Source organism: Schistocerca gregaria, chromosome 2 (genome assembly GCF_023897955.1).
Source record: "Schistocerca gregaria isolate iqSchGreg1 chromosome 2, iqSchGreg1.2, whole genome shotgun sequence".
NCBI lineage: Eukaryota > Metazoa > Arthropoda > Insecta > Orthoptera > Acrididae > Schistocerca > Schistocerca gregaria.
The window spans coordinates 83,187,296-83,207,857 of NC_064921.1; the positions used below are offsets into that span (position 1 = coordinate 83,187,296).

The following is a 20,562-nucleotide window of genomic DNA, read 5'->3' on the forward strand; positions in this document are numbered from 1 at the left end:
AAATTCTCCCAATAAACCGAAGTCGAGCATTTTGTCTTCCCTACCATAATTCTCAGGTGCTCGTTCCACCTCATTTCGCTTTGCAACGTTGCGCCCAGATATTTAAACTACTTGACTGTGTCAACCAGGACACTAGTAATATTGTACCCAAACATCACAGGTTTGATCTTGTAGTGTCACTGCCAGACACCACACTTGCTAGGTGGTAGCCTTTAAATCGGTCGCGGTCCGGTAGTATACGTCGGACCCGCGTGTCGCCACTATAAGTGATTGCAGACCGAGCGCCGCCACACGGCAGGTCTAGTCTAGAGAGACTCCCTACCATTCGACCCAGTTGTACAGCCGACTTTGCTAGCGATGGTTCACTGTCTAGATACGCCCTCATTTGCCGAGACGACAGTTTAGCATAGCCTTCAACTATGTCATTTGCTACGACCTAGCAAGGCGCCATATTCAGTTACTATTCTGAACAGATAATATTGTACCAAACTAATTACGTCCGCTTTCTGAATTCTAATTCCTTGTCATGTTCCAGACCTCACGTCAGCCTGCGTGAGCTAAAACGCGTGCATTTCGGCCTCTACTAGTAACACGGTGTTGGCTCTTCTGCCAACACAACAAATCTTCCTTTTCATCCGCATTAACTTTCATTTTTTTACATTTAGAGATAGCTGCATTCATCGCACCAAGTAGAAATTTTGTCTAAATTGTCTTGTATCCAGCTACAGTCACTCAACTTTGACACCTTACCGTACACCACGGCAGCATCCGACGCATTCATCTGAGGAGATGGCGGGTTTGTTGGTTCACCAAAGAAAATGTTACGGAACCAAACTGCGGCACCTCGATGATTCGTTACATGGGAACGGGACTTTTTTTTTTTCTAACTTACGTTTCTATGTAAAACAGTGTAGGAAGTGCCTCCCACAAGTGGATATACGACACTTTCTCTAGTGCTGTGTGTCACTGAGAACTGCGTTAACCGTTGCCTTGTTTTATGTCTGTGTAACTGTCTGTCTACAGCGAGAAATATGTCAGTATGCCATTGCTTCCACTGCACTTAGTGACACTGTACTGAACGAAAATTATCGACTCTTTACCCATGAGTGGTATCGTAAGAGAAATATTGTACACATAGAACTGTCGAAAGAAAAGTATCCTATATTTTAGGGTAACTATAGGTGTCTTTAAAAAAAAAATATTGGAGTAGACTATCTGGCCCAGATTCTCGATCTCTGTCCTTAAAATTTATAATGGAGAGAGATATTGGATTTTCACAAGTTTTAAATAGAATAACACAAACTTGAAATAGAGTAATATTTCCTTTTTCGCAACAGATGACACTTTTTACAAATTCCGATCAGATAAATATTTTACGAGTTGCACATAGAAATATTTTGCGCTGGTTATCCAGTTTCTGATTCAGAAGGATGTAGGTTGCAGTAGGTACTGGGAGATGAAGCAGCTTGCACAGGATAAAGTAGCATGGAGAGCTGCATCAAACCAGTCTCAACACTGAAGACAACAACAACAACATCCAGTTTCTTTGAAAAACAGTACAAAATATGCACTTTTATGGTGGAAGGACGTAACTCAAACAAAAATAAAGAAAAAACAGCCCCTAACTCCCAAATTTATAAAAGTGTTTTAAGCGTATTCTTCTCGCTAACAACCTTATCCGGACAGATTGCACTGCTAAGATATGACTTACTACGACAAGAAATACCGTAATTTTTGAAATTTAGTTACCTCAAAACTACGTTTTCGATTTACGCCAGTCTTTTATCCATGTCTTTATATACTTATACTAACAAATATGTAATGCTGTATTCACTCCCTTATTATCTTATTAGGGAAATGATATTACCTTACTGTTGTGAACCGCCAACTTTTTGTATCGTACATAAAATTTAGCTCTTGTTGCAAGACACGTCTCGAAACTGAGAAAACGGTAATTTTAGTCTAATCACCCTGCAACAAAATTCTGCAGGCGACTATGCTTGCACTCAAACAGTTTTAAGCGATTTGAAAATGCATACAGCAAGTGAATGTATCGACTCTGGATTGCATTTGGAAATACTGCGTACAAGGGCTAACAACTAACTCTATCGAGGCTTTATCTGTTCCCGCACGAAAGAGAACTTGACAATTACATCCCAACGCATCCTTCAATGGTGGTATCTAACAGTTAAGCTGTAAAATCGATTTCTGTTTTAAAAACAATTAAAAATTATCTCCACAATATTGTTTACGACAGAATACCTCGTCTGTATTGCCACCTAATACTGAAATTCTGAACAGGATAAATTGCGTTGCTGAAATTAAGTCTAGAATAAAAGATTTCTCCCATTCTAACTTCCTATGTATTACGTCGGAATTTTTGTTTAGGAAAGTTTCTTAGCTCGTGGCATTATGAAACGCAAAATATATCCATGCACAAAACACAGACCACAAAACGATTTCAGTACAAACAAACTTTTGTTTTACAAGCTAAAAAAAAAAAAAAGAATGCACAGACGACATATTGAAATAAGTGAACATCGTGATGCGTAAAAGGTAATCACGCATCTAACATGTAAAATAAAATGTCGCCCATAAATTTATTAAAAACTGGCGAAGTAATTCCATTTTAAAGAAAGGAGCGTGGTACATGATTGATTTAAAGGGACGCCTGCGTATCTGAATTTTTTTTTTTGTGTTTCCACTTACAAAAATAGACACAATAAAGTGGTCATTGTCTAGCACAGAAAAGAATGGAGAATTTTTTTGACGATGGAATCTCGAAGCACCATTTTTCAACATGCTTCCTAACCACTTCCGTTAAGTGCTCTCCTTATTATGGCACATTATACGCTGCTAAGTATTAGTTTTTGTCCTTATATCCCTATCTTGAGCATATGATATGTCACATCCTAAATATATGAAATGGGCTATCTGTTCTTTAAAGGTAATCTGTAACAATGAGTGTGATTGTGCCAAAGTATAATAAAAAACTATTTCAACTATTTTAGGAGTCGCTGGCGCCTCCAGATAAGAAAACGAAGTCTGCAGCTGGGCTGTGAACCTGTGGGGTAGGCACGCGCCGTCAAATGGGCCTCGCCTCTCAACAGACTGCTTGCTACTGCCGTCTGCACCCACGTGACGCTCCTGGCGCGGCGCCAGCCTATCAGCGTCCCCACGTGGCAGGCCCGTGCGCTGCCCGCCACACCGCTGAGTTGCAGGCACGTGGCCTGCTGTCTGCTACCCACTCACGTAAGGGGACTCAGACGCCCCGTCGCTTTCGTGGAATTCAGCGCGGAGCAACTTCGGCTCCAGACCTTCAGTCGCCTTCTCCCCCCCACCCCCCACCCCACCCCATCGGTCCACCTTCCCCTCCGCCCCCTTGCACCTCGTGAACTCCAGTACCCGTGACGTACTTTGTGGCTTGTGCACACGTGGACATCAAAGTACACATAATTTAATTTTTCATTCTTTCTTCCAGCGTATTTCGTCACGGACGGGAAAACGTTCCAACTGGACATGTTGCAACATTATAGATAAATTACTAAAATGGAAACGAAATAAATTTAATTTAAATAACATTAATAGACAGGATGAGAAGCGAATTTAAATTTGCTTTTCTGTTTATTTGTATTATGTTTTAGCGCCGAGTGCGGAGAAGCTTTTGCCAATCGATGGAAGTGCGCTCAGAGAATGACATCACGAAACAAACGAAGGTATAAATAGCGCCAACAAGAAGCAGCACACGAGACAGCATATATTGTAATTTGTAAAAGAAAATTTCAAACTCTACTCAGAGCAACCTACTACTTTCAGAATTTATAGTGAAACTACCTTTTGTGAAAAATGAACATATTAAAATATTCAGCCTCCTTCGACTACGGTTTTGATTTTGGTCTCTTGATTGACACGCAGAAAGAACTGTGGCGGATGATTCAAAACGAAAGAGCAGATTAAAGTTGTTTATTATAGACAAGCTGCAAGAAACACATTGCACGTGTCACTGGATAGAGGAAGGTTCAAAATTTTGACACAGCTGCGCTGTTGTTTGTTTGTACCAATATGACGACTACACCGCAAGGGAAATCATTTTGTGTCAGAAATTGCGTGAAATCAACGAGTCCACTGTTCAAGTGCTACGTGCACTCAGGTGTCCTTTCGGCAAGAAGCTGCCTCTACACTTGCAGATTTATGACTTTGCTACTGGTAAACCTTTCGTGCTGCAAGGTCGTGGCCCACGAAACACTTCGGTTTCTAATGTTTCGTCCCGAACTGCGTTGTACATCTTCAGAGCCGTTGCTCCTCCGTTGAGTCTTGTCGACTGACTGGTCGGACGTCTGTGAGCGACATATACATTGTAGAAAAAGCACCGTGACCAAAGATGATCCTTGTCAAAGGTAAAACTTCGATAGTCGACAACACTCAATGGAGGAGCATCGTCTCTGAAGATGGCCAGGGCAGTTCTGGACGAAACATTAGGAACAGGAGTGTTTCGTGGACCACGATCTTAATTCCCGAAAGACTTAACAGCAGCAATGTCATCCGGCCGTGAAAACCTTCATTCTGTCATCAGACTGTCGTACAAAATTCTTGGGAACTAGCTGCATATTGGGAAGAGTATCGGCCGGCCACGCACGTCTGATGAAAATGTCGAGCGTATCCGAGATTCTTACATCTACATCTACATCTACATCCGTACTCCGCAAGCCACCTGACGGTGTGTGGCGGAGGGTACCCTGAGTACCTCTATCGGTTCTCCCTTCTATTCCAGTCTCGTATTGTACGTGGAAAGAAGGATTGTCGGTATGCTTCTGTGTGGGCTCTAATCTCTCTGATTTTATCCTCATGGTCTCTTCGCGAGATATACGTAGGAGGGAGCAATATACTGCTTGACTCTTCGGTGAAGGTATGTTCTCGAAACTTCAACAAAAGCCCGTACCGAGCTACTGAGCGTCTCTCCTGCAGAGTCTTCCACTGGAGTTTATCTATCATCTCCGTAACGCTTTCGCAATTACTAAATGATCCTGTAACGAAGCGCGCTGCTCTCCGTTGGATCTTCTCTATCTCTTCTATCAACCCTACCTGGTGCGGATCCCACACTGCTGAGCAGTATTCAAGCATTGGGCGAACAAGCGTACTGTAACCTACTTCCTTTGTTGTCGGATTGCATTTCCTTAGGATTCTTCCAATGAATCTCAGTCTGGCATCTGCTTTACCGACGATCAACTTTATATGATCATTCCATTTTAAATCACTCCTAATGCGTACTCCCAGATAATTTATGGAATTTATTGCTTCCAGTTGCTGACACACGGACTCTCGGTAGTCCACAGGAGCTCCAACATCCTCAAACAACGGTGTTGTTTTTTCTGAAACGACGCCTGCATATAAAGCCTTGTAAGTTGCAGTTACTGCAGGAATTACGTCCCGGCGACCACAAGAGAAGATACGAATTTTGCGTTTCATTTCTCCAGGACATGGCAGAGGACACTTTCCCTAACGACTCACCTTTTTGGACGAATCGAAGTTTCATCTACAGGCTACAATAAATCACCGTAATATAAGAATTTGGGAGTCATAAAATCCTGGCGTCGTCATCGAACACGAAAGAGACTCACCGGAACCGACTGTGTTTTGTGCCATCTCCGTTCATAATTTTGTTGGCCCTCCTTTTTTGCGGAGGAAACTGTGACAGGAATGTCATAGCTGGACATGCTGCAAATTGGTTGTTTCCTCAGCTTCACGGAGATTCCAATGATTTCACTTTTACGAATGACGACGCCACGCCTCACTATCACCTTGAAGTGTGTCGTTATCTTAACAAAACCATCCCAAAACGTTGGATTGGAGGATCTACATCTACATCTACATTTATACTCCGCAAGCCACCCAACGGTGTGTGGCGGAGGGCACTTACCGTAGCACTGTCATTACCTCCCTTTTCCTGTTCCAGTCGCGTATGGTTCGCGGAAAGCCTCCGTGCGTGCTCGAATCTCTCTAATTTTAGATTCGTAATCTCCTCTGGAGGTATAAGTAGGGGGAAGCAATATATTCGGTACCTCATCCAGAAATGCACCCTCTCGAAATCTGGACAGCATGCTACACCGCGACGCAGAGCGCCTCTCTTGAACAGTCTGCCACTTGAGTTTGTTAAACATCTCCGAAACGCTATCACGCTTACCAAATAACCCTGTGACAAAACGCGCCGCTCTTCTTTCGACCTTCTCTGTCAACCCGACCTGGTACAGATCCCACACTGACGAGCAATATTCAAGTATAGGTCGAACGAGTGTTTTGTAAGCCACCTCCTTTGTTGATGGGCTACATTTTCTAAGGACTCCCCCAATGAAGCTCAACCCGCCTTACCAACAATTAATTTTATATGATCATTCCGCTTCAAATCGTTCCGCACGCATACTCCCATATATTTTACGGAAGTAAATGCTACCAGTGTTTGTTCCGCTACCTTATAATCAATCACACAATAAAGGATCCTTCTTTCTATGTATTCGCAATACATTACATTTGTCTATGTTACGGGTCAGTTGCCACTCCCTGCACCAAGTGCCTATCCGCTGCAGATCTTCCTGCATTTCGCTGCAATTTTCTAATGCTGCAACTTCTCTGTATACTACAGCAACATCCGCGAAAAGCCGCATGGAACTTCCGACACTATCTACTACGTCATTTGTATATATTGTGAAAAAAATGTGGACAACAAGATCTTGTTCGTTTGCTTTTGTCCTCCGAGGTCACCAGACGTCATACCTTGCGATTTCTTTCTGTGGAGGTACATAGTCTTTGTCCCACATGTGGCGGCTACTCTTCAAGAGGTGGGAAACTGAATTTTTGAAGCTGTCGTTTCGTGTGAGGAATGAAATGGACTACCGTTTCGATGTTTCTTGAGCAACGCATGATGCTCATGTGGAGTTACGGCATATTGTCAGTGCGATCAGAAAACTCGGAACCTTCCTCTGTCCAGTGACATGCACATTGTGTTTCTATCTTTCATAGTTTGTCTGTAATAAACCGTTCAAATCTGTTCTCTCTTTCTGAATCACCCGGTATGCATGAACAAGGAAAAGTGAATCGGCAGTGTTAAATAGGCTACTGAGGAATGTTAGGTGCCAGTATGATTGGCGTTTAACCTCAAAGACAGAATTTATGGATCCTAGGTTTTTATCATTACTTAATTGGAAATAATATATTGCTCTTGCTAACTACTGATGAAAGTGTAAATAAGCATTAATCTTTGTTTCCATACAATGGTGTAAGCAAACAAAAAAATATTACACATTTTTTGAAATCTGACGGTATTGTTCTCTTTTACCTAGGCAGACGAACTCCGATCCAGTCTTTAAGCATTAAAAAACTAAACGCCGTCCTAACAGGCCTTGCAAGAGCCAACGATACCGATCGGCAGCCGTGGTCACGTGGTCAGCACACCACACTCCCGGCCGTATGTCAGTTTCCGAGACCGGAGCCGCTGCTTCTCCGCCAAGTAGCTCCTCAGTTTGCCTCACAAGGGCTGAGTGCACCCCGCCTGCCAACGGCGCTCGGTATACCGGACGGTCACCCATCCAAGTGCTAGCCCAGCCCGACAGCGCTTATCTTCGGTCATCACACGGGAACCGGTGTTACCACTGCGGCGAAGCCGTTGGCGTCGTAAGCATAAACTACGAATAATTTACAAAGAATTTGAAACATTTGTTTCTGGTTAATTTGACGTACTGCTGTATAGTTTTGGCGATGAGGAATAGTTGACACTCCATCTTCGTGATCGAACGCACGGCAAAAAGCTGCAATGGCTATCAATTTTATTGTAAATATCTAATCTGATTATGCTCTTCTTACTGACTACTGACGAGTTCTCAGTGCTGCAACTATAATATTTAGCTTGCGTATTACAGTATTAACAACTAACAGCTAACTGTCGTTTTATAAAATATCTCTTAGAAGAACCATGTTTTCATTTACATCACTAGTGCTGTTGTAAATGTACACATCATACCGGCTAACAGGGACTGTGTTGACTTAGTTCATATACCCAGCGGCGAGTGTCGCCAAGTTCTGTTAGCACTGACTTGCTTGGCGGTCATGGAAACACACTAAGTAAAGGCGTGGACTGCTACGCGTTTATGACATTTGAGTTGAGACGTGATAGTCGTTTAACCACATCTATTTCGCATTTCAAGATACTTTCAAGAGGCGAACATTCATAATTACTAGGATATTATCTGACTGAATCCACCGGTGCACTAAAGTAACTAATATCAAAAGAAGAAGTCTTCGGTAGTATTTTTATTACTTAGGTGGTCTGTGTGCAGTGTTATTGTCGAACCCTACTTGTTATTTACTTCCAACTATGAATGCCACAAACCCTAAAAATGAGTCAAAACTATTGCCAGTTATTAAAATCATCACCATGAAAATAAGAAAGTTTAAATGTTTCTTTTATTTCGACTTAGAATATATAATTAAGACAAATCGAGGTGTATCGAAAATTCAGTGCAAAAATAATAAGTGAACATGTAATTTTAAAGATTTTAAATAATAATGTTTATGGCTAAATATTACGTTGGTGCATAAGTTCGTTGTTTCTGTTTTGCGTGTTTGTATTCCGGTTGCTATATTTCTCGACTGTCATTTCGTGTTTGTAACTCACTGTTGCTACTTGAGTTTACATATTGTCATTTGAAGATGGTGAGTAGAGCTACGGGCGTTTGAAAATGCAGTGTCAAGTGAAGAAATCGGAACATTTCCGACATGTTCTTCCGTTCTGAGTTCCAAAGATTGGTGACAACAACGGAGGCTGCCAGAAACATTAGCGGCTTGTGTGGGGCCAAAGCCTTTCGACAGAGCACCTCAAGAAAATGGCTTTCTCGGTTTAAGGAGAAACATTTTGATATTAGTGTCTCTCTAGCTTGAGGAAGACCTTCGAGGTTTGATGACGGTCGTTTAAACGCATTAACTGACAACGAACCACGTCAGTGTATTCGACAACTGGCAACTGCGATGAACTGTGATCATTCCACCATCGTGCACCATTTACATGCAGTGGAGAAGATTAAAAAACCGGGTGTATGGGTACAGCATGCTCTAAGCCAAAATCACAAAAATCAGTGTGTGGCCGTATGTGCATCTCTTTGCTTTCTCATCATCAACTAGATCGTGTTACTGTGTCGTTACTGGTGTCTTTACGCTGTCTTAAGGAAAAGAAAGGAATGGCTGAGCCCAAACAAAGCAGCAACTCCGCATACAAAGACCTGCGAGCGTGCACAAAAGATGTTCATACGGACCCGGTGGAACAGCGGCGGTGCGATGTACTACGAATTGCTTACCTGCTGACATTTATTGTCAACAACTGAGGCGTCTTGCAGAACCAACTCCAAGAACAACGACCAGGAAGACTGCGTTAAGTGATGCTGCTTCGCGATAATGCATTCTGCTAGACTGACAGAAAACACAATACAGGAGTCGTGTTGGGAAGTCATTTCGCACGCACCTTATTCACCTGATCTTGTGCCTTCAGATTTTCACCTCTTCCACTCTCTGTAAAAAAATCTTCAAGGAACTTTTTTTTCCGGATGACCCTGCGTTCCAAATATGTTCGACGAGTTCTTCACCACCAAACTATGTGATTTCTACAGTCGTGGAATCGATAAGTTACCCCTACGTTGGCGGACTGTTGGAAACAGTGAAGTAGAATATATTATTGATGACTACAGTCTCTGTTGTGTATATCTATCGTGTGTATTAAACTTATGGCACAACGCAACGAACTTAGGAACCGCCGCAATATTTGGGAAGCTAGAGGGCAAATAAACATAACAATAAAAGAAGTAACCACGTCTATATAATTATCGATTAACCATTCACAGCCGGCTAGTGTGGCCGAGCGGTTCTAGGCGCTTCAGTCTGGAACCGCGCGACCGCTACGGTCGCAGGTTCGAATCCTGCCTCGGGCATCGATGTGTGTGATGTCCTTAGGTTAGTTAGGTTTACGTAGTTCGAAGTCCTAGAAGACTGATGACCACAATGTTAAGTCCCATAGTGCTCAGAGCCATTTGAACCATTCACAAGCAGGCCGTGTCTTCGAAAACTCGTCCTATATGTGAACAAAATAGTTTTAGGTATTAGGCAGTATCATTATAAAACACTAAAACGACAATACAAATGGCGTTGCCTCTTCGGGGCGACTAAACTGCTAGATTCCGGATGTTTCTATTTCGCTACGTTCCCGATGTATAGTTTATTTCGACTGTCAGGTAACAACTGAAGTCGCACGCTGGCACGCCATTAGGCGGCAGTCGAAGTGAAGTTTTGTATGGAGCACACTGTGCTCATGTGGGAGCGATCTAGATGGTTGTAAAACAATAAACTGGTAGCCAAGATCGCAGGAATTCTTTATATTCCATGATTACCGGTTTCGGCGAAACTAAAGCCGCCATCATCGGCTCTAAGGACACATACAGGTTACAACATCAAGGCAAACAATGGTGTTATTAGTAGTTGGCTATAACACGCAGGCCTTACAAAACTGTAAGTAGCACCTAGGCGTCCAAGAGAGATGACATTATAAATGTTGCGCTTGTATGTGATGGAGAAAGTTAACATTTATAATGTCATCTCTCTTGGACGTCTATGTGCTACTTACAATTTTGTAAGGCCTGCGTGTTATAGGCAACTATTAATCTCAACGTTGTTTGCCTTGATGTTGTAACCTCTGTGTGTCCAAAGATCCGATGATGGCGGCTTTATTTTCGCCGAAACCGTTAATCATGGAATAAAAAGAATTCCTGCGATCTTGGCTACCAGTTTATAGTTTTACGAAGTAAAGTTTCTTATGCAACGGTGGCTGCACGGTATGCTATTATTTCCTGTGCTACTCTAACAGATAATCGGCACGAAACACCGAATCGGCAGCTTGTACCCCGTGCTTTCCTGTATCAAGATGTCGATACGAGGCTACGGTCAGAGTGCCATAGACGAAGGTCGCCACACGCCATCGTCAGAGGTCGTCCGATAACACTGACCGACAGCTTGGTCACAGAGAGACCCATCTCTTGGTTTTTGGCGGGGTGCATGCCACAACGCTTCTCAGTTTAGGGACGAGTCCTGAATTGCGGCTTCTCTGCTGCTAAATCGGCGCCGAATGCATCTGAATGAGCTGCATGTCCCAAGAAGAAGGTGGCGAATATCACGCACTCTTACCTCATTTACTAGGACAGCCAGACAAGTTTTACGATTTTATGAGGATGAAGACAAACGTTCTCTTACACACTCGAGATGATTCGTGGTGACACTGAAAACAAATCCAACTTCACAAAATACATTTCAGCGGAAGAGAGGATAGTCATAGCCACACGGTAACTTCTTTAATTCATTCTGTTTAAGACTTTGTTCAAAAGGTGAGGCTCCTCTTATATACTATTCGGTACAGCACCTCACACACGAGCTGGTGAAATAATACAATGAGCAGGATACAGCTGTTCAACTCGTTGACGTGGCCGCTAGTGGCCCCAGCAGAACTTCATACCTTACGCCGTGTGTGGTTGGCCTGGCGGTGGAAAACACTAAGCGTGTGGCATTCAACCTGGTAACTGAATTTGCTCACAAATCATTTGCATAATCCAGGTTATGCAATCAGTTAATTGTCTGCAAATAAATTTAATTTACCTACGCTCAACATATATATCATGGATAGTAAAGAAATAAAGTCGTAGGTTTTATATTACAATGGAATGAAAAGTTTTAATACAAAAATATCTAATTACAATTTACGAACGATTTCTCAGTGTAGAAATTACACAGTCCATATCTGGCCACATCCAAGAAATGCGTTACACTATGTGAGCCACATTTTTCTACTTTATACAGAGTAGGCACTGGTCTTCAATTGTTGCGGACCATAGCATCAGATAGACATACTGTTGTTGTTGCTCATGTGTTCTGCGCCTGGCTGGTTGTGTGAGGATGTGGTAGGGTGCGATGAGTGTGGGAATTTTTGAAGCATTGCCTGATTTTCAATTAAGACCTGTTGCAATTTAACCCGCGTGATCAATTTCAAATGCTGTGGCACGGCACGTAAGTGCGGCAATAAACTCATCAGAAAGTAATAATCTTCATCATACTCTTCACCCTTTTGTTTCTTAGAATTCATTGATTCTAGGTGTACTAACTTAGCCTTTTCCAGTTCTATGAGATTGTAAATTGGATCTGTCTTCTTCCGAGGCCTCTTCTTGGCCCATTTGAATAGATTTTCAGCCGCAACACTTTCGTCCGGAGTCAAAGAGTGGTATCTTTCATCGTCCGCTTGTTCTGAAAATGAATCGTCTTCTAGTGATGTTTCGTCATTATATGATACAACTTGTATGTCCGCTACGTCGGCCATCAAATCCGCTGGGTCAGATTTCAGGGATTTTGGAACATTTCCAACGAGACGCTTTGAAGCATACGTGTCTTGTAGAAAGTTCATTTGGTGGAAGTACTTCCATTTCGAGAAACTGCCCACTGATGCAGAACCTGTTGGCGGATTATTCTTCGCAAGTTCTCGTCGATACGTGTCTCTTAAATTCTGCCATTTTGATTTCACATTGGAACCTAAAAATACACACATGACAAGTCAGTTTTGATTGATCCGCTCCCACAAATATTCGTAAAACTATAACACAATAAAAAGAGACGGCCAAAGAGCAGATGGGTTAAGAGACGCTTATTTGGTTTTACTGAGTTTGCGAGCAGATGTAGACGAATCTTTAAGTTGGAGATAACCAATAGGAGAACGGTGCAGTAACTATTAATTATGATCACTTGCAGCACACGTTACCGATATAACAATCTGGATAAGCCCACATCTTAACCCATCTGCGCTTCCACCAAACGATCGTGAGAATTATATATAAAACACATGAAGCCATCTGTGTGAAATTGCGTACAAAACATATATGTCTGTTTCGACTACAGAAGACTTCCGCAAAATAGCAAACGATTACGAGTAGTTGTGGAAATTTCCCAGTTGCATAGGAAGCATTTACTGCTAAAACAGTCACATAAGAAGTTCTTGTTTAACGTGATCTCTGTACAACAGTTATAAAAAGAACTTGTCTATCCGGCTTAAGGGCGTCGCAGACGCCAGGTACGTACAGATTTATAGCTGTGGAGGTAGGAACATATGGGAGAGAGAATAACAGTGGTGTTATTGTATACATGCCGTCCACCATAACTCCTTCAATGCATCACCCAGTAAAACTCTGCCAGGAGCACCTCCCTATTTTGCTGTGTGGTCAAGGATATCCTCTGAATGATTCTTCATGCGACACAATTTGGTCACCATATGGATCAACAAAGGAAAATCTTCAATTACTGCGTATCTAGAACTAGATGAGTGATGAGCATTTCTTTGGAATTCTTGTAAGCAAATAGAACGTCTCAAGGCAGAACTTCAATTATGTGCTTAATTTGATGATACAGTTGCAAAATGTTTTTGGCTCCTACCCACGATCCTTGCTGCACCAGAAGTAATAAGTGCAAGTCTGTCAACGGCTAGCAACGCTATCCAGTACAAGGAAGATAACGATGGTAATGACCTTGATAAAGGTGCAGAACGTTTTAATCGGTCTTGAAGGAGACCACGTGAGGTACATGAAGCATTTAAACAATACTTTATAAGCAGCAGAGCTGTACCTCAACATTATAATTCAGTTTAAATGCGGCAAAACACTGAATTATTTTTTAATCACATTATGTCGTATTTTCCTGTACCTATGCATGTAATAAATCTTTAAATAATAGCACCTTACAGTTTTACATTCTGTTTCTATTACTGCAGAAGATGATAATGATCAACAGGTTACAGCTACTTGCAAGAACAGAATTATGTACTTTCTTTACACATAAACATGTTTCATGACAGTTGTGACACCAATGGATCTTTCTTTACTATCTCTGATGAAATACCAAGAATTCACAAGCGGAATAAGCTAATCACAGCTGTGATGATTTCAGAACTACAACAGCAGATCACTTACGCAGAAACATATGCACATTTTGACAGACAAATGTTTCCCCAGAAAAACTGATGCAAGATGTCTAACAAATCCCAAGTAATAATGGGACACAATTTTATCCAGTATGAGGCTCAATTTTTGATACAAGAATAAGAATGCCCCATGAGATCACCAGTAAGTGGCTCACTGATTAACATGTTTCATATCCACACTGAGAAGAAAATCTATGAGGAAAGAAAAACACCTAGAGAGTAGAAAGTAATACCTATTAATACCACAATATCGATTGCATAATTTTGTCTTTTGGATGAAATGGGTGACTGAATGCAGCAGCTACACACAAACATCAACACTGCCCATCCAAAAATCCATCTCATAACCGAAACTGAAACAGACAAGAAAACACACTTTCCACACATCATTCTAGAAACTAAAAGCCACAATTATCAGCTCTCAGTGTACAAGATGCCCACAACAACCACACAATAATCATAAACAGATCTGGTAACACACTAACAGGCCAGCTTCAAATACCTTCTAAACACACTAAAGAGAATCCAAGCGAATAAATACAGAACGTCAGAAGTGCTCAACACGAGTCGTTGGGTTTGGCCAGTGACATAACCTTAATAGCTGCTGTCATGTCGCGTTTAGGTGTCTATATTTACAGTGCTGTTAGTTGGCGAAGCCAACCGCGAAGAATATGGAAGCATAAAACGCTGGTTGTGGTGACACACTGATCTGTAGCTTAACCCGAGTATACGTTAAGTTGGAAGGTGGAAGTTTTCTTGTGAATGTTCAAAGCCAACGAATGTGAAACCAAACAAATCTGACTGTGGTGACTGACTGCCTGAGGTCTAGGTTCTGTTGTGAGCGCTTGAAGCCAACCAATTTGATATTTAAAAATTACCTGACGGTGATGACAGACTGATCTGTAGCTTGGCACATTTGAAAAGAACTGCCAAAGCAACACGTTATATGGTAGTCGCCTTATTGTTTACGGTGTTTGTCCCATGTTTCACCTGTCACTGGTCAAAGCCGACATTCGTATCGTTCCTCTATATCCAATAAAGCTACTTACAGGAACTTAACATAGACAAATTCCTAAAGAAATTTGGGACAACTGAAACATGGAAAATGAACACACAACAGACACAAAACACTTACATGAAAAGTGCAACACTCTGCAACGGTAATACTCACATAACCAAAAAGAGCAATCCTGGACATCAAGATTGGGATGCCTCATACAACAGGAACAAATGGCACACACTGACATTTGATAACACACTAACCCAGAGTGTGCGAAGTATCATGAGAAAACAAGAAATACAAGTAACATAAAAAATACAATTTGTAACAGAGAGGATTAAAATTACCCTATACAACTTGGAATAAATTCAGCCTAAGAGACACATTTCAATTAATCAGCAGTGACTGTCATTCAGCCTATGTGTGACAGACCCACATGACATACAAGAAGATGGTGTGAACATCTACAGCACTGAAAAGTGGAAACATGTACATCACATTTGCAAACCATCCCACAATTACAGAATATCACTCTACTAGCATAAAAACACCAGTAAGCAGCAATAACATTTCAAAGACAGCTAAAATGGTTCTCTGCCACTAGCCAGAAGTGATCCAGTACTGTTAACTTTAAGCATCAAACATGACATCTCTCACATTTTCACTTGCAAAAAATATTTTTAGGTTATAGTTTATTTTCCGATACAGATTTTGTCTGCGCTGCAGACGGCATGCTGCATTAAGTACAGTGTGCTAATTATATGTTGGTCGATTCCAGAGGGGTCTTGAAGGGAGGGGGGCCATATTGACCGCCAAGGGATGAGGAACCGCAGTGTAAGCATCTTAACCAGTGGCTCATGCTTCCACGAAAGCGCAGGTCACGTCCCGATGTAAAAATCACTTATATGTTGTTCCTGATTAAGACTGAAATCGTCTTTTGTATCGAAGTGCTTAACAAATGTCCTAATTGCAACAATTACATATGTTTATCACCAACAAAGGAAACAGTACGAAATAGTTTGATGTACAACAGTGTGACACACAAAACAGTGACACAGTGGAGAACAATGACTACCTTATATATTACTCTCAATTAGATAACGTTGACCGCGGCCAAACACAGAAAAAAAACTGTCTACAAGCCTTCCCACTTCTACCAATTCAGACACGGGGCTGATATGCCAATTATAAATTAAAACACTGTGTAGACATAAGGCTGAAGTGCATAAACAGCCACAGAGTATGCATAATGCAATATAAAGTAACGTTCAATTAATTATTATTAAACTTTTAAGTTGTTACTTACTTGTCGTTTCCAATAAAGTAGCAATTTCAAACCACAGACTCCTAGCCACGTCCCTATTATGATAATTCGCATCCTCAGGGTGCCACAAACTCCTCCTTTCGTGGACTAAGCTTATAAGCTTCTCACAGTCCATGTTTTCTGCATGACAAAGTCGCCCAATTCGACCAAAGAAAACAATTTCACCGACGGTAGTCCGAAGTTTGCACGTCGGCCGAGGCTGCACTGAGACTGCGCATGTAATGGCGTACGGCTTTGAGAAGATCGGCCGTCGTCGGCCGATGTCGGTCGTCGCCGGAATTCCCCGACGAGCCGACCTTGCGACAGGAAGGCAACTGCGGCTTCGCTACGAGCGCGACCGTTGGTAGCCGAAACGTTACGAAGTTATCGCTTGCGGTGGCGCGAGATGTTGAGTGGTGGAGGGGGAGGGGGGCACACGTCACGATGACTCGCTTGACGTGCTATGGGTTGTTTTCCGTTCGTAGCGTGGTTGTGTTCGTAGCGTTGTTAATTAAGCGATTTACGTCTTCCACCGTGGCTGAAACTAAGCAGTATGGAAAGGCGTACGCCTGCAGCAGAAGGTATTACATGTGTCTCAGGCGCATCTAAGAAGCCAAAAAGCTTATACGTTCCAGTGTCATCTCTGCAACAAAATTTTCAGTTGTGAGAAGAAGTCAACGAAGTCATGATGTGAGGATGTTGGTGATAACAGATAGCTACCTTTGTAATAATATAGAGCTCACACAAAGGCACGAGAAATACAGCTTAAGAGCGAAAAACTAAATATTTGTACTTTAATGACTTTCAGAGAAACGAGAAACAACAGAGTAGTCGACACATTTAGGGTATGTCAAGAAATATGGCTGCTGAAGACATTATTATACTGTATATGCGATCGTTCAGACTATTTTACCTCTAAAGGTGAAGGCGCCAGGCATTTAAAGCTGCAAGACAGCATTAAATTCGAAGTAGTGTGTCCAGCAAGGATGAAAGTGCATCAAGCTGAAGACGGGACCTGCCTTGTGAAATTTATCTCGACTCTCGTTGGACAAGAAAATGATCTTAGTCATTAAAGTTAACAAGAAAACGTGGATGACAGTATAGCTGCAGATACAGAAAAATAAATTCCATTTCAAGTTATTGTGAACAGAATTCCGGACTTAGTGACTATCTCCACCAGAAACCACAATGATGGGCCCCAACGTGGAGGCATCGTATAATCCATGGGTGATGAATTTCATCCACGATCTAAAAATTCAGGTTTTGTGTTAGTAATAACACACACTGCGCAAAATGAAATACTGAAGTGCAGAAATGAATTGAGTGTGGATTGAGGACCGCTTCGGCTTAATAATTATAGTTTTGGTCTCACTACATTAGTAAGTAGTATTAGATGACATGAGACAAAGATTTCCATGTGCTTTTCTTATTTCTAATACAAGAGAAAGTCAAACGTTGTCCATATTTTTTTCACTATATTTTACGTGGGGATCGGAAAAATACTTATCAGATTTCGTCTATAATGGCTGGAACTTTACATGGCAAGTGGACAGAATGTGGAGGAAGAATATAAACAATAAACTCACAGCCCATGGACAACAAGCAGATGTTTACAAGCCGATCAGAACTTTGTTGGAAGAGATAGATGCTGCTGCAGTTAATGCGATGCTTCGTGCTGGTCTTAATAGGAAGGATGGTGACGAAGGTCGTTAGCAACTTACGTCCAGGAGAACCGTGCCAATAAAGTACAATACAAGGCTTTCTGCCACGGACTGCATGCTTGTACAAATACGATCATGCAAACAGAAAGGATGTTCCACAATGTATCTCTATGCGAAGCACGTAAAACGTCAAGCTAAAGCAATATTCGCGCTAATATAGTTCATCCGGGATAATTATGCTTACCGAAGGCAAACTGACATACAGAATAAAAGAAATTGTCGTAAGTACAAGTCAAGTTCAAAAAGGTGATGATTTTATAGGAATAATACGGATGGAAGATCAAAAATAGGCGAAATGTATTTCCTGCAAGAAAATGGTGTTCAGTGACGATGTAAACTGACGTGTGACGAACGCAAAACATGCATCCGCATGCATTTATGTATACCTGCACGCGTTTGGACTACAGCATAAAACTGAACACTTGCAGACTCATGCATAGTGTAGGTCAACTTCACGAGCACGAGCTACATGTTGCAAATTCTCCTGACACGGAAGATGTAATAACAAGCAGCGAACACACTGGTACTGCTAAAGCGCTTTATGCAATATTGGCCAAAGCAACCGCACGGCAAACACTAAGGGCATCATTTCGTTGTCACAACAGAGGAACATAATTATTCGCGATACGCGGGAAAGCCGGGTTTGAGTTCCTGCTTGGCACAAATTTTCATCTGTCACAAACATCTGGATTCGCAAAATGACAATAAATTCCGTGCTATTTGTAAGAAGGCTGTTTAGGTGGTCTTATTGGTAACGCCACTTAGCGCTCAGTATGAAAATCACTGGCTGTGTTGTGTGCAGTCTGTGGTTGATTTGCATTGTTGTCTGCCATTGTAGTATTGGGCAGCGGCAGCTGGATGTGAACAGCGCGTGGCGTTGCGCAGTTGGAGGTGAGCCGCCAGCAGTGGTGGATGTGGGGAGAGAAATGGCGGAGTTTTGAAATTTGTAAGACTGGATGTCATGAACTGCTATATATATATAATCACTTTTGAACACTATTGAGGTAAATACATTGTATGTTCACTATCAAAATCTTTCATTTGCTAACTATGCCTATCAGTAGTTAGTGCCTTCAGTAGTTTGAATCTTTTATTTAGCTGGCAGTAGTGGCGCTCGCTGGATTGCAGTAGTTCGAGTAACGAAGATTGTTGTGAGGTAAGTGATTTGTGAAACAAATAGGTTAATTTAGTCAGGGCCATTCTCTTGTAGGGATTACTGAAAGTCAGATTGCGTTGCGCTAAAAAAATATTGTGTCAGTTTAAGCACAGTCTTGTATAATTTTTCTAAGGGGATGTTTCATATTTACCACAGCTTTCGCCACCAGAACAGCGTCACTTCCTTCAGGTACGCATACACGTCTGGGGAATATTGTAATGTGACACTGAGGTGACAGAAGTCATGGGATACACCCTAATGCTGTGTCCGATCTCCTTTTGCCCTACGTAGTACAGCAATTTGACGTGGCATGGACTCAAGTTGTTGAAGTCCCATGCAAAATATTGAGACATTCTACCTCTATAGCCATATATAATTACGAAAGTGTTGCCGGTGCGGGATATTATGCACGAATTGACCTCTTGATTATCTCCCATAAATGTTCAATGGAATTTATGTCGTGCGATCTGGGTGGCCAAATCATGTTTGAAAAGTTGAAATAAGTGGTTCGTGTAATGTTAAAACAACAGCTGATTCCTCAAACTGGGGTGCTATCAAGCACGGGGTCCCACAGGGTTCGGTCTTAGGTCCTTTACTGTTCTTGATATACATTAATGACTTACCATTCCACATTGATGAAGATGCAAAGTTAGTTCTTTTTGCTGATGATACTAGTAATAACATCCAGAAACCAAGAACTAAGTGATGTAATTGTAAATGAGGTAGAATTTTCAAAATTTTTAGGTGTGTCCATTGATGAGAGGTTAAACTGGAAGCAACACATTGATGGTCTGCTGAAACGTCTGAGTTCAGCTACGTATGCTATTAGGGTTATTGCAAATTTTGGTGATAAGAATCTCAGTAAATTAGCTTACTATGCCTACTTTCATTCACTGCTTTCGTATGGCATCATATTCTGGGGTAATTCATCGTTGAGTAGAAAAGTATTCATTGCACAAAAACGTGTAATCAGAATAATTGCTGGAGCCCACCCACGGTCATCCTGCAGACATCTATTTAAGGATCTAGGGATCCTCACAGTAACCTCACAGTATATATATTCCCTTATGAAATTTGTTGATAATAATCCAACGCAATTCAAAAGTAATAGCAGTGTGCATACCTATAACACCAGGAGAAAGGATGATCTTCACTATGCAGGGTTAAATCTGACTTTGGCACAGAAAGGGGTAAATTATGCTGCCACAAAAGTCTTTGGGCACCTACCAAACAGCATCAAAAGCCTGACAGATAGCCAACTAACATTTAAAAATAAATTAAAAGAATTTCTAGATGACAACTCCTTCTACTCATTGGCTGAATTTTTAGATATAAACTAAG

At 41.6% G+C, this 20,562-nt stretch overlaps 2 protein-coding genes and 1 pseudogene across 2 annotated transcripts in view; all 3 read right to left on the reverse strand.

Moving 5' to 3' along the window:
• LOC126336359 (PRL-1 phosphatase) overlaps window positions 1-20,562 on the reverse strand; it is a 565,928-nt gene that overhangs the window by 494,172 nt on the left and 51,194 nt on the right. The window lies entirely within an intron of this gene.
• LOC126337208 (5S ribosomal RNA) lies at window positions 7,545-7,662 on the reverse strand (annotated as a pseudogene).
• On the reverse strand, window positions 11,748-16,675 carry LOC126336358 (uncharacterized). The gene is made up of 2 exons (XM_049999950.1): window positions 16,348-16,675; window positions 11,748-12,603 (listed from the first exon to the last, which is right to left on the reverse strand). Exons 1-2 carry the CDS (start codon window positions 16,478-16,480, stop codon window positions 11,918-11,920), a joined length of 819 nt encoding a protein of 272 aa, XP_049855907.1. The 5' UTR covers window positions 16,481-16,675; the 3' UTR covers window positions 11,748-11,917.